Source organism: Canis aureus, chromosome 23 (genome assembly GCF_053574225.1).
Source record: "Canis aureus isolate CA01 chromosome 23, VMU_Caureus_v.1.0, whole genome shotgun sequence".
NCBI lineage: Eukaryota > Metazoa > Chordata > Mammalia > Carnivora > Canidae > Canis > Canis aureus.
This window is the reverse complement of record NC_135633.1, coordinates 28,060,731-28,075,472: the sequence shown is the minus strand read 5'-3', so window position 1 is coordinate 28,075,472 and position 14,742 is coordinate 28,060,731. Positions and strand designations below refer to the sequence as shown.

The 14,742-nt window shown below is 41.4% G+C and overlaps 1 protein-coding gene across 5 annotated transcripts in view; it reads left to right on the top strand.

Moving 5' to 3' along the window:
• The window catches only part of XRRA1 (X-ray radiation resistance associated 1), a 63,887-nt gene that overhangs the window by 15,968 nt on the left and 33,177 nt on the right, over positions 1-14,742 (top strand). For all 5 annotated transcript variants that reach the window (XM_077867038.1, XM_077867036.1, XM_077867037.1 and 2 more), the window contains 2 exons: positions 2,693-2,790; positions 6,978-7,111. In XM_077867038.1, coding sequence (XP_077723164.1) covers positions 2,693-2,790; positions 6,978-7,111 — 232 coding nt within the window. Of the gene's footprint in view, positions 1-2,692; positions 2,791-6,977; positions 7,112-14,742 lie in introns of those variants that run through there.

The following is a 14,742-nucleotide window of genomic DNA, read 5'->3' as shown; positions in this document are numbered from 1 at the left end:
AAATGAAGACCAGAAAGGTTGGCAGGGACAAGAATATCAAGGGTCTTGAGTTGTAATTAATCTAGCAGGCAAAAGAGAGCCTTGGAAGGCTTCTAAATAGAGAAGCTCAGTGGGAGCTGTGAGGAGCGTGAATGATAAGAGAAGAAGATGGAGACCAGGAAATCTGGGAGATGATTTCATTTTTCCCAGGGGCAGGGTAGGGAGGTCTGAGCCTAGGCAGTAGAGGTGAGGGCAATGGCAAGAGATATTCAGGAGAAGGTAGAAATAATAGGACTTGGTAGCTAATGGGCACATGGAAAGAAGGAGCCAAAGGAGTTCACTAAGAACAGATAGCACTAGAGGAGAGGCTGGTTTCAAGAGAAATCAGGTAAGTTTAGTTTTTAATAGTTGAGGTTGAGGGATGTTTTTTAAAAAACATGTGATATACAGTCCCTGCCCTTGAGAAAACACTGTCAGGAGGGTGGTTTTAAAATACAAAGGCTTATAGGCATAGGAAAAGATACTCAGCCTCACTAATAATTGAAACCATCAAAATCCTGTTTTTTGCCTATCAAATATTGGCAAACATGAGAAGGACTGATTGATGACAGCCAGCATTGATAGGGAAATGGTTACTCTCGTATTCTACTGGTAGAAGTATAATAAATTGGTGCAACATCTTTGGAAGACAGTTTGGCAGTGTCTCTTAAAATAGTCATTGTCTTTATTTTATTTGTTTATTTTTTTTGAAAGATCTCATTCATTTATTTGATAGAGAGGGTGCACACAAACAGGGAGTGGCAGGCAAAAGGAAAACAAGCTCCCTGAGGAGCAGGGAGCCCAATGCAGGACTCGATCCCAGGATCCCGGGACCATGACCTGAGCTGAAGGCAGACACTTAACTGACTGAGCCACCCAGGAACCCAGTATTCATTGCCTTTAATCTAGTAGTTTCACTTTCAGGAACTTATTCTACAGAAACACACTTGTACAGAGACACTCATTGGAAACATCCTGAAATACCTACCAAGCAGTCTTTTTCCTAGACTCTAGTGAACATTCTGACTCATAAGGCCACCATCTGCCCCCTTGACATCAGAAGACTCTAAGTCCTTCCACACAGTATTCCAGCAATACAGCATCTGCACTTGTTTCTCAGTGGAGTCCTCACAACAGTTCCTGTAGCAGTCCATGAAGCCGTCTGTGGGCCATTCTCTGCAGCCCCCTGCTCAAGTCCAAGACAGCAAGACTCTTCATTTGGTAGATGTTGGAGCCACTCTGGTTTAGAAGCCTCATTCCCTACAGGAGCAAATAGCTATTGTAACGCTCCATAGACATAGCTCCTAGAGTCCCGGCAAAAGACATGACTAATTATGGGAGTCGCCACACACAGGGAGGCCCAAAGTTATGGTACCCCTTCAGATGTTTATAGTTCATTTATAGTTTGCCCTAGTCCGTATGTGATTTACTAATCTGGCATCATTTTTACCATAATAATATTGCCTAACTATATTGCCATACCATTTGTTTCAGGATACTAGGGAAAAGGGCTAGAAGGTTAATGAAGTCCAATTCTCATGCAGAAGGGGAAAAGTGTTCTTATTTTTATCCAGATAGCCCAAAGGCTATCAATAGGGAAATGGTTAAATAAATTCAGGTAATGTCTATAATATAGAACATAATCTGACATTATGCAGATCTGTATGTTTTGACATGGAACAAGCTTCTTTCTTAGACTTATTTATTTGAGAAAGAGAGAGAAAGCAGTGTGGGGAAAGACTGAGGGAGAGGGGGAGAGAAACTCAAGCAGACTCTGTGAGCACAGACCCCCATGTGGGACTCGATCTCACAACTCTGAGATCACAATCTGGGCCAAAATCAAGAGTTGGACACTTAATAAACTGTGCCACCCTGGCGCCCTAGCATGGACCAATCTTTAAGTCATATTGTTAAGGGAAAAAGGCAAATCACAGTACAACGTATATGGTCTGATTCCATTTGTATAAAAAGATGTGTGTGTGTGTGCGTGTGTGTGTGTGTGTGTGTGTTCACTGTACCCATGAGAAAAATTCTGAAATATTACACATGAAACTTTCAGTGGTTATCTCTGTGTATTGAGATTAAAGGGAACTTTGGGGCAGCCCCAGTGGCTCAGCAGTTTAGTGCCGCCTTCAGCCCAGGGTGTGATCCTGGAGACCTGGGATCGAGTCCCACGTCGGGCTCCCTGCATGGGGCCTGCTTCTCCCTCTGCCTGTGTCTGTGCCTCTCTCTCTCTCTCTCTGTGTCTCTCATGAATAAATAAATAAAATATTTTTTTAAAAAGGGAACTTTAGTTTTTCTGTATTTTTTTACTTTTTTGGTAGGCATGTTTTTTATAATAAATAACAAATATAATTTTTAAATGGGCTTTGGAGTTAGACATAAATTCAATTCTTGGCCCTTTTACTTCCCAGCAATTCCATTTCTAGCAAATCAGTTAGCCTAGCCGAGGTTCGATTTTCTTAGCAGTAGAATGAGAGTAGTAATCCCTATTGTTCCTCCATGGAGGAATCCCTGTTGTTCAGGATTGTTAGAGATTTAGAGGCCGTATGTACAAAGCTCCTGACCATAAGCCTGGTCTAACCCAGTGGGAACCCAGTAAATGACCACTGTTTACATCTTTCTCTTAGGTCCTTCACAACTAGCTGATTCTTTCTTTCTCCTTCCCTTGTAGAGGCATTTCATACATTTCCAACATTAAAGGAACTGGAGCTTGCATTTAATGGAATTAAAACAGTCTGTGTGAAATATGGAGACTTTAAGTTCTTGGAAGTAAGTTGGAGGTAGGGAGTTTTTGGTGCCCACTTGTTTCCCTGTAAAGAATGGGTGTAGTAGAGGTTTCTACTGCTTATAACAGTTGGGAGGGAGTTCTCTGGGCGTTTAGAGTCAGACTCTTCTTCATAGCAGTCCTTTGTAGAGGCTGGCAGGGTTGGTGGTGGTAATGAGGGTAGTGGTCATGGCAGCGATGGCAAATAGGTGAGACTATATCATACCTGTGGCTATTGTGCGTGGTTCTGGAAAAGAAATGCCAAACACCATGCCAAAGGAGTCTGTGCAGAAAACTGACTTTAAACAGAGCATGGTAGGAAGGAGAGTTTGAGGGAAGATCTGGATCCAGTGAGGGTTGAGGAGCCTTGGAGGTTAAGTGCTAGGCACAGCAGGTTGGACCAGCTGAACTAGAGGCATTACAGACTGATACCAGAGACCCATCCTGGTCTAAATGAGCCAGATTGGCTCCAGTGGGCTCAGGTAAGGAGGCTAAAGGCCTAGTTTATTGAACCAAAGGTGACTGTGAAATAGGAATCCTATGAGTTCTAAAGCACACTCTTGACATTTATGCATCCATAGCTGTTCTCCAAACCCCAGATTCAAAAATACAGAAAAATTTGTTTGCATTCTTGCCTTTCTCCAAAACTAAGTTTCCTATAGTGATGCATTTTCTATGCATGTTCTCATACTTGAAGTTAATCACCTCTTCAACTTCCATGAAAACTTTAGGGCCATTTTTCACAAAGTAACAAAGCTTTTGTCACTCCCTGAAAGTCACTGCCTACATGGAGATTAGAGTTGGAGCAAGGTATGGGGCTGGGCACCTGCCCAGGCTCATTCATTAAATAAAGGGACGCTTCTCCACATGTTGGCCTTATAGTACAAGTGTTTTCGATTCAAATCCCAGCAGAATGTCTGTGCGTCATAAGCCTTGGGTTGACCCCAGAGTTGATAAATTATTCAATCTGCCAATATCAAGGGCCAGCCACTCTTCACAAAAGCCTCACTTAAGTCTTGTCTGGGAGAGAGAGTCCTTTCACAAAAGTGAGTATTTCAGAGTTGATGCCCTTTGTATGCCAGAGTTTTAAAAAGTTTTAACTGCTTGGGATGGCAGCCTTTCTAAAACGGATGATATGTCCTTTTGTTCTTTTGCTTTACACTCTGTGGTTTCAAGTCATATTGAGGATAGAAGTGATTTACCATGATTTGGAACAGGAGTTGTGCTCAGACTTGTCCCAGAAGCAGAGCTCTTGAAAGTCCAATAAAGCAGAGAGAGTATAAATTGACAACTGGTGTAATTTTTTGCTATGTTAAAAAAAACACATTGTTAGATTTTAGTATAAACAGTGGGAAACAGATCCCAGATGCTAGAGATAGAAGTAGCCATTTCTTTGACCTGCAGGCCTGGGAGCTTCTTATGAACTTCCTTTTTTTTTTTTTTACTTTTTACTTTTTAAAAAAGTAGTTATTTGTATGTTGGTCACGCATTGTCATGCATTGTGTCAGGCATCTTGTCTTCCTCACCCCTACTATTTCAAATCCTTATTTTAAGTGCCAGTGGGCCCTGGGGAGGGGAATGACTATAGGCTCTGACACCACACCTGACAAGCTTGGATCTACTAATTGATCATGATTGACTTTTCGATGCCCTACTTCTTTGATAGCTTCTGATGAAGATTATTTATCTGATAGACCCAGCCTTATCCAAGAGAATTTATTTACATAAGAGAGCAGACCAAAGTCAAGATGCCAAATATAAATGAGAAGAGGAAATCTCTTGGCTAATGATTTGTTTCTATCTCTGTGATTTTTAATGTCACATAAAGCATAAAACTGTCAAAAGTCCTAAATTTGCAGTTTATAGTAATGAATACTTTGATGTGTAATAAAGCTTGTTATGACTCAGCAGATGCAGTAGATTAGGAATCTTCTGTTCTTGTTTGCCAGAAAGGCTGCCATCCGAAGAGTAGAATTCTTCAGCAGTCAATTTAGAAAAACTTAACTTTGCTGTGATTTGATTTTCTTCATACCAGTCTGAAAAAGGCTCAGCTGGAGCCCTGCCCTGATAGTCAGAAGGCTTCATTTCTTGTCTTGGTTCTGCCACTATTTGGACATAGCTCCTTGGCCAAATCACTTCCCTTCTCTGGGACTTAAGTTTCCTCCTCTGTAAATTCTGGGCCAGCTGTGAAGTTCTGGGACCTGTGATTCTAAGACTATCCATTTCTTTGATCTGCTCGTAATTCTGTGGAAATTAAATTAGGACCCAACATTAAATAACCAAACCAGCTAGGACAAAGGTCAGCAAACTTCTTCTGTAAAGTGAATGTATTAAGCTTTGTAGTCTGTGTGGTCATAACTAGTCACAACTGTTGTTAACTAATCAACTCTGCTGTTATAGAAAGAAAGCAGCCATAGATACTATGTAAACAAATGAACGTGGCTGTGTTCTAATAAAACTTTATGATGCTGAAATTTGAATTTCACATAATTTTCACACAATAATCTTCATTTAATCTTTTTTCAGCCATTTAAAAGTGTAAAAATTACTCTTAGCCCACAGACCATACAAAACAGGCAGTAGGATGGATGTGGCAGAGAGGTGTTAGTTTACCAACTCCTGAGCTAGCATACTGATGTAACAGCTCAGTGTGGTTGGAATGGGAAGTAAAACACAGTAGAGTGTAGTGATAGATGAGCCTGGGTAGGTAGCAGAAGAAAGACTGTGGGAAGTATCCAATGGATGATAGGTATGGCTGCTGCACGAAGCATGAGTTGGAACAAAATGAGAGAGATATTAAGGAAATAGTATCCATAGGTCTTATTGACTATCCACATATGGGTATGAAGGAGAGGATTTTCCTGACCTTTACCTATGATTATCTGAGCCAGCTTTCCAGGTCTTCCTCCTTTTTTTTTTTTTTTAAAGATTTATTTATTTATGATAGAGAAAGAGAGAGAGAGAGAGAGAGGCAGAGACACAGGAGGAGGGAGAAGCAGGCTCCATGCCGGGAGCCTGATGTGGGACTCGATCCCGGGACCCCAGGATCGTGCCCTGGGCCAAAGGCAGGCGCTAAACTGCTGAGCCACCCAGGGATCCCTCCAGGTCTTCCTCCTTGAAGGCTTCTCTCTTTGCCCCTGCCAAGTGGAATCACCCCTTTTTGTGAACTCTCAAAACTTGGAATTTGCTGATGGCAGCATGAACTTAGCACCCCTTTGGTGCTTGGCCCTTTCACGGCCTACCCAGTCTTATCAAACCCTCTGTTATACCACAGATTCTAGTCATGCCCAAACTATTTGCAGTTCTTAGAACAAAGCAGGCTACCTCCTATCTCCTATCTCCTGGCTGCATTGCGTTTCTTTTTGCCTTTAACAGTTTGGTGAATACCAACTAGTCTCTGAGGACAACTCAAGCATCACCTGCTCTCTGAAGCCTGCTGAATCTTCTGGTAGAGCTGCTTAATATTCCTTCCTTTGTGCTTCCTTTGATCTGTGTTCAGACCTCTATCCCAGCAGCATTGCTACTTAGTAGACACTAAAATATATGTATCTAGCTACCCAACTAGGTTGTGAGCCAGCAGAGGACAGACTGGCATAAAATAAGCCTTCAGCACATGGTCCTTGAATGAAGAGATGGTTATAAAGATGACAGCCAACATGAACTAAGTACTTACTATGTGGCAGACTCATGCTAAAGGTTTTACCTACATAATTTCTCATAAGAATTCCGTATTATTTCTATTTCATAGATAAGGAAGCTCGGGTCAAGTAATTTGCACAAATCGCACATTTGGCTGGTATTTAAACTCAGGTCTACAGAACCCATCAATTGATTACTACAGTGGAGTCAGACCTAATCCAGTCCTCCTTTGGCAGTGACCTCCAGCCACTTGTTTATATGTCTGACTGACTGTGTAACACTGATAGTGGTGCCACGAATGGGGAAGGAGTCCCTTTGGTCAGTGCCACAGAATAAATCAAGATTTGCAGTGGGAGATGAAGCTAGAAAGTCGTCTGGGAACTGACTGTAGTAGGCCTTGAATGTTAACCCAGAGAGTCAAGAAGGCTTCAGGCTTATGAGCGATGGGGTTGCCTAGGTTAAAGGAAGAAGTAGTTAGCTCCCACCTCATGTATGAGTATCCTTGTCATTGTATAGTCCATCTGTTCTCCCATTTTTTATCTTTGTGCCCTAGTTCCTGGACCTTTCCTTCAACAGTCTGACTGCAGAGGCCATTTGTGATCTGGGGATTTTGCCACACCTCCGTGTCCTACTCCTCACGGGCAATGGGCTCACCTCCCTGCCACCCAATTTGGCTGTCACAGAACAGTAAGTTCTATATCCTAGGATCCATCCCATGTGCTCCTCATGAACCTTTGGGTCCAAGTGTGCCAGGAAATGGCCCCGAAGTGGCCCCTACAGCTCAGAAGTGCTGTAAAGATAGGCTGTGAGTGCTCAAAACAGGGACAATGCTGCCTGCTGAAGCTCGTAGGAAAGGCAGTCATGGGAACAGGGCCCCAAAGAATGATGAGGCTTCAGATGATGTCTTCACACTCTACTGTGCTATTAGGAGACACTCAGGTATCTAGCAAGTCACTTTCCTGGTCTCTGATTAGTCATTGGTAAATTGTGGATATTGTTCTTGCCAGACTATTCCCCTTCACAAACCTACTAAGCTTTATATATTCCCATGTTCCCATTTTGCACCTTTGTTTAAGCCATGCCTTCTGACCAGAATGTATGATAATGCCATATATGTATTACTTACTATGTGCTAGATGCTGTTCTCAGCACATTATACATATTAACTCATTTAATTCTTAAAATAGACCTATGAAGTATGTATCCTGTTACTATCCGTGTAGATGAGGAAATTGAGGCACAGATATGTTAAATAACTGCTGATAAGTGACTGAGCCAGAATTTAATGAAGTCCATCTGATTCCAGAGACCATGTTTATGACCATTCTCTTCTTTTATTTTTAAGATTTTATTCATGAGAGACAGACAGAGGGAGGCGGGGCAGCGACACAAGCAGAGGGAGAAGCAGGCTCCATGCAGGGAGCCTGATGTGGGACTTGATCCCAGGACTCCAGGATCACACCCTGGGCTGAAAGCAGGAGCTAAACTGCTGAGCCACCCAGGGCTCCCTTATCTTCTCTTCTATCTTCTCTTCTTCTCTTCTGCATGTATTCCAAGGGTCTGCTCAAATCCTCCTGTCCCTATCAGAAGCCTTCCCTGACTGCTTTATTTTTTTTTTAATTTTTATTTATTTATTTATGATAGTCACACAGAGAGAGAGAGAGAGAGGCAGAGACACAGGCAGAGGGAGAAGCAGGCTCCATGCACCGGGAGCCCGATGTGGGATTCGATCCCGGGTCTCCAGGATCGCGCCCTGGGCCAAAGGCAGGCGCCAAACCGCTGCGCCACCCAGGGATCCCTCCCTGACTGCTTTAAACCATACTTCTTCCTCCCTTCTCTAAGCATCTGTTGAATTTAATGTTTTTTATCTTACTTTAGAACTTAATATATTCTATTGTGGCTTATGTCTCACAAATATGTATATATATGTGTAATAGATAGATAAATGGATGATATACCTACAGTCTCGTAAGCAGATTGTGAGCACTATGAGGGCAGAGGCTGTGTCTTAGTCATCTTGGATTAGAAGCACCTAGATGAGGACCCAGTGCTTTTGCACATTGAGGTATTCAGTGGATGTTAACTAATTTAGAGATGGTGAAGGAGAAAGTCATGATGATGATGTTTGTTGTGACGATGATAGATGTGATGGAATTTATAGTGATGATAGAGGTTGGTTAGTTGCCCAAAGGATTTGGATAATAGTGATCATTATATTAGGGATTTCATTATGCTCTTTTTGTTTGCAAGTGACAGAAGTCAACTCAAACTAGCTTAACCAAAAAGGGAATTTATGGGGCACCTGGGTAGCTCAGTTGGCTGAGCGTCTGACTCTTGATTTTGGCCCGGATCAGGGTCTTGGGGTCATGAAATCAAGCCCTATATGGGGTCTGCTTAAGGATTCGCTTCTTCTCCCTCTGCCTCTCCCCCCACTTGTGTGTGCTGTCACTCTCTCTCTAAAATAAATAAATCTTTGAAAAATCAACACCCCCCCAAAAGGGAATTTATTTGTTCATGTACCTGTAAAAGTCTAATAGAACTCTAGATTCACTTTGGCTGGATACAGGTACACAGGATGTTGTCAGGGCTCTGCATGTAATTCAGTGTGTTTCTTGAGTATGCACATAACCTTGGTCTTGTCTTTTCTCTTACTTGCTTTCTCAGGCACACATACACATCTTTTTTTTCCCCCAGTGTTGGCTTCATCTTAGGCGACTTTCTCTATGACCAGATACATGTCAGTCAGGGTCTGGTCAGGAATATAAAACCCATGTGAAGTATTGCCAATTAAGGGAAGTTCATTGATTTTCATGGGGAGAGATAATAATTGGCATATTATTATGGAAAAATTTTTTTAAATTTTTATTTATTTATTCATGAGAGAGAGAGAGAGAGAGAGAGAAGCAGAGATATAGGCAGAGGGATAAGCAGGCTCACCTCAAGGAGCCTGATGTGGGACTCGATCCCGGCACTCCAGGATCTCGCCCTGGGCTGAAGGCAGGCGCCAAACTGCCGAGCCACCCAGGCATCCCTATTATGGAAAATTTCAAACACACATAGAAATAGAGTCAATGGCAAAATGAACTTCCAAGCACCCATCACCTAACAATTATTGCCTAACAGTTCTAAGGTCATAGCCAATCCTGTTTCATATATATCTTCACCACACCCAACCTTAAATTATTCTTAAGAAAAATCTCAGACATATCTAGCCATAAATGAATACAGGGATTTATGTAGTTTCATCTGTAAATAATCCAGTGTGTACCTCTAAAAGATAAAGACTCTTAAAAAATCATAATCAGAGGTCTCTGGGTGGCACAGATGGTTAAGTCTCTGCTTTCAGCTCAGAGCCCAACATCAGGCTCCTGGCTCAGTGGGTAGTCTGCTTCTCTCTCTCCCTCTGCTTTCCCCCCTGCTCGTTCTCTCTCTCTCTCTCTCTCTGAATCAAATGAATAAAATCTTTAAAAAAAAAGAAAAGAAATCATAATCAGAGTACCTTTATTCCACCTAAATATTAGCAACAATATTTTTATTTTTATTTTTTTTATTTTTTTATTTTTTAATATAAATATATTTATTTATTTTTTTTTATTGGTGTTCAATTTACTAACATACAGAATAACACCCAGTGCCTGTCACCCATTCACTCCCACCCCCCGCCCTCCTCCCCTTCTACCACCCCTAGTTCGTTTCCCAGAGTTAGCAGTCTTTACGTTCTGTCTCCCTTTCTGATATTTCCCACACATTTCTTCTCCCTTCCACTATTATTTATATTACCCATATGAATGAGAACATATAATGTTTGTCCTTCTCTGACTGATTTACTTCACTCAGCATAATACCCTCCAATAGAGGGAATTGTTTCCATAGGCAGTGGAAGAGCTGCAAGAGCAAGGATGAAAGTTGATACCCAGAGATCAGAAGCCACCCACACTCCCTGGACTCAAGCCCACAAGCCTATTCCTGCTGTTGGGGTTTTTGAGAGGTTGTTGCTGTAGTTCTAGATCTGCTGCAGATGTGCTGCCTCAAACAGAGCTGGAACCTCTACCAGCATGGATGCCATTGCTACACTGCTGCTGTTACCAGCAAGCTGTCAGAAACCAAATGAGGGAGTTGCTTCTGCCCCTGTTCTGGCCTTCCAGGCTTACCAATCTCTCCCTTGGCAGTATCTCATTGGAAGCCAATTGGAAAGGTGGTCTGGGAAGTGTAGCTTAGGAGTAGCCTCAGCCCTTTATAATACATAGCAGAACACAGAGGAAAGGAGTAAAATTCAAGAACAAATAGGCAGATGACTGGTGCCACCCAACCCTTGGAAACCCAACATCTACTGTCCTCCTTCTCTCCATGTTTAATTTTCTTACAACACTAGCAACCACAGTGTGCTTTCATCTTACATGAAAGAACTTTTCCTCTTATGAAGATACTTTTCACCTTCTTCTATAAAGGGATGAGACACAGTTCCATCAGTCACCGTATCCATTTCTGGGTGATACTATTTTCTCTTCTAAAGCAATCACAGTGCTAAGTGGATGTTTTAGAACCTAAAAACTAAGTTGAAAATCATTTATCACTAGCAATTTACATACACATAACAAGTAGGGAAGAAAATATACATATTTGCTACAATAATTTTTTCTTAACTGGTCAGGAGGCCATACATAGTATGTATTTATGAATCCTTCTTCCACCACCTATTTAATGTTTCCTTCTCCTTTATCTAGCATCTTGGTTATTTGGGCTCTTTAACTGATGTGATATCCTAAATGTTCATTCCTGAAGGATTGGAGTTATTAATGCTTTTTTATTGGGATGCTGTAGTCTTCTATTAATGCTTTTTAAAATTATGGTAACATACTCATAACATAAAATTTACCATCTTAACCATTTTTTTAAAAAAAATTTTAAAGTAATCTCTATACCCAACATGGGGCTCAAACTCCTGTAAGGTCAAAGAGTCAGGTGTTCTACGGACTGAGCCAGCCAGGCACCCTCTGTCTTAGCCATTTTTAAATGTACAAATGGAATTTGTACATTTATTTTAAATGTACAGTGGAATTCATATAAATACATTCATATTATTGTCCTGCCATCACCACCATCTGTTTGCAGAACTCTTTTCATCTTGCAAAAAATCCATTAACTTTGACTAATGGACATGACACATCTAAGAAGAATACCTTATAATTCCCTGGATTCCAATCATATTTCTCTTTGCCCTCAAGGTATAACAGCAATCATACCTACTTTTGATAATCAGTATCCATCACCTAGCCAATATAGTAAGCTCCACTTTTTCTGCCTATTGGTTTAGTGGTTTGAGGGACCCAAGTGGCAAGTAGCAATTTCAATTTCTAGTTAAGAGAAACTATTCTTTGTGTTCCCTGTAAAATTATTCCTCCCGAAGTAACAAAGACCTCTACTTGCAGGAATGGAGGCAAAAATTCTGTAAGTGGATAATTGTAAGAGGATCTGTTCTCATTTCCTTCCGTTAATTCCTAGATCCTATGTTCTGGTTATGAGAAAAACAGCATCAGTATTGGTTGCCAATTTATGTGACATCAGATCCTATAAGTAGTCAGAGCCCCTAACTTCACAGGGGGTAGTCTCTCCTAGCTGGTGCAATAAATAAGTTGTTAAAAAAAAACTATTTTACCTTTCTTATTAGATCAGCTACTTCTACATGATAAGGTACATGATAACAAAAAGTGACTTCCATGTTTATGAGCTCATTATTGCACTTACCAAATGTGTTGCATGGTTAGAAGCAATGTTATGTGAGGTACCAGGATAAAGAATAAGACATTCTAGGGACACCTGAGTGGCTCAGCAGTTGGGCATCTGCCTTCGACCCAGTGCGTGATCCCAGAGTTCCGGGATCGAGGCCCACATCGGGCTCCCTGCATGGAGCTTGCTTCTCCCTCTGCCTGTGTCTCTGCCTCTCCCTCTCAGTCTGTCTCTCATGAATAAATAAATAAAATCTTTTTTTTTTTTTTTTAGAAAAAAAGAATAAGACATTCTATAAGTCCCCAGATGGTGATGCTGGCAGAATATTGTGGTCAGGGAATGTAAATATCCAAAATACGTGTTTATTTTCTAAGCAAAAAAAAAAAAAAAAAAATCACTGCTCCTCTCATGAAGGAAGGTGGTCTCTGTCTCTGTAGTCATCCTCCCACTAGATGGCTTGCTAATTCTTTCAGAAATGGTGCCATATTAGGGGCTCAGCATTGGCTTCTGCTATTGACAGTTTGGTTACTCAGCAGGGGTGGTAGCCAGGTCTGCTTTTGTGAAGGGATGTGTGCTAAGGCCATTTTGCAAGCACTAGGGTATACGAGGAGAGAGGCCAACTGACTTCATGGAATGGGTCATCTTGTCCACCTGATCACTGAGAGTCTTCTCTAAAGTAGATAGCCTTTGGGAAGCATTCACATGAGATGCAAGTCCTCATACTCTATCCATTCTGAGAGGTCCGTTCACATAATTTCCCCTTAGACTTCCCTGTCAGCAGTTTTACATTTTTTTTCTAAGCTTTGACCATTCAGCTAAGCCATCAGCCACTGCCCATGAATCAGCATAAACCAAGCAAATAGATAAATATTTTTTACCTATTGGGAGGGTTTCTCTTCCTCTGTCTTTCAGAGCCACCACCATGTAAGATTGTAATACTGTAATAGTCTATCTTTAGTATCAGCATATCATGCACAATCATTTGTAAACCCAGCTAGGGAGTTTTCTCCTATATCAGCTGCTCATAGAACCTTAGTTATGCGTTAACAGAGAGATAACAGTACAGCAGGAATAGGCATCATAGGAATCTAAGCCATAGTCGTTCATGCAATTTTTACAGACTTGCTTAGGTCAGATCTCACATACTTCTTTTGCTTGATGAGGGAATTCTGCACATTCAGTGCAGAATTCTGCACATGATGAGCCACTCGGGTCACATGGTCACTTAGTGTTCCTGTGATCAGATGTTCAGTCATTATCAATATGGGGTAGTAAGCTATTTTCAAAAGAAAAATAGTTATTGATAGTATACGGCAGAACTTTGGGGCACCTGGGTGGCTTGATTGGTTAAGCATCTGACTTTAGCTCAGGTCATGATCTTGGGGTCCTGGAACCAAACCCTGCATCAGGCTCCCTGCACAGCAGAGAGTCTGCTTATTCCTCTCCCTCGGGCCCTCTTCCCACTCGTGCTCTCTCTCTCTCAAATAAATAAACAAAATCTTTTTTTAAAAAAGAATAGAGCATAACTTTGCTCAAAAATGATTCTGCAGAGGCATCAGGCAAGCTCAGTTGGAAGAGCATTCAGCTCTTGATTTTGAGGTTGTGAATTCAAGTCCCATGTGGGATGTAGAAATTACATTTTTAAAAAATTTTTTTAAAAATTAAAAAAAAACTTTTAAAAATTCTGTAATAGGTGTCTGTAAAATGCTCTATTCATAGAGGGACCATGTAACTTATTCAACCAGGACAGATTTGAGAGGGAAAAGGAACACTACTAATTATTTTGGGATAACAGGTAAAAACTCAGACTGTCCATGAAAACCAGGATGTATGTTAACCCTGTACTACACAGCACACCTATTTGCCTTAGACATTTAGAGCACTCTTGGACCCACTGACTCATATTGCCCAATGCCACTTGCCAATGACATAAAGCCCAGAGAGCAACTTGCACTGCAGTTGGACCTATTGCAGAGCCTTGTCTTGCTCTGGGCCCCACACAAAACTGGCATCCTCATGGATGGATCAGAATATCACAAATGTTTTATAGCATTGTGTCCCAACTCCAAAGAGCCCAACAATGCTTTGTGCCTTCTTCTCAAGTAACAAGTGGTGCAAGGTGAAAGATTATGTCTTTCACATTGGAGGTATATCCTGACATGCTCCCAGATCAAGACATCAAGAAAATTAATCAAGGTGGTAGTTCCTTGAATTTTTGTGGGGTTTCCCCCCATCCTTTGACACCGTGCATCTTACTAAATCATCTAGAATATCTGCAACTTCCTGTCCATCAGGTCCAATCAACATGAGGTTCTGTGGAATACATAAACAGATAGGCAATAGATGTGTAACAGATTATGATAGGCTGAAAGAGTTGATGTGGCCCTGAGAGAAGAGGGCAAATATGTATTACTGTCCCTGCCAGGCAAAAGCAGACTGTTCCTGGCAGTTCTTGTACATTGGTAAAGAGAAACATTTGATAGGTCCTTAGCTGTATTCCCAAGTGCCAAGGGCTGTCTATGTTCATGCACAATAAGAAGAGTCCACATGTGGAGCAGCAGCTGAAATTGGAATCACCACTTAATTAAGTC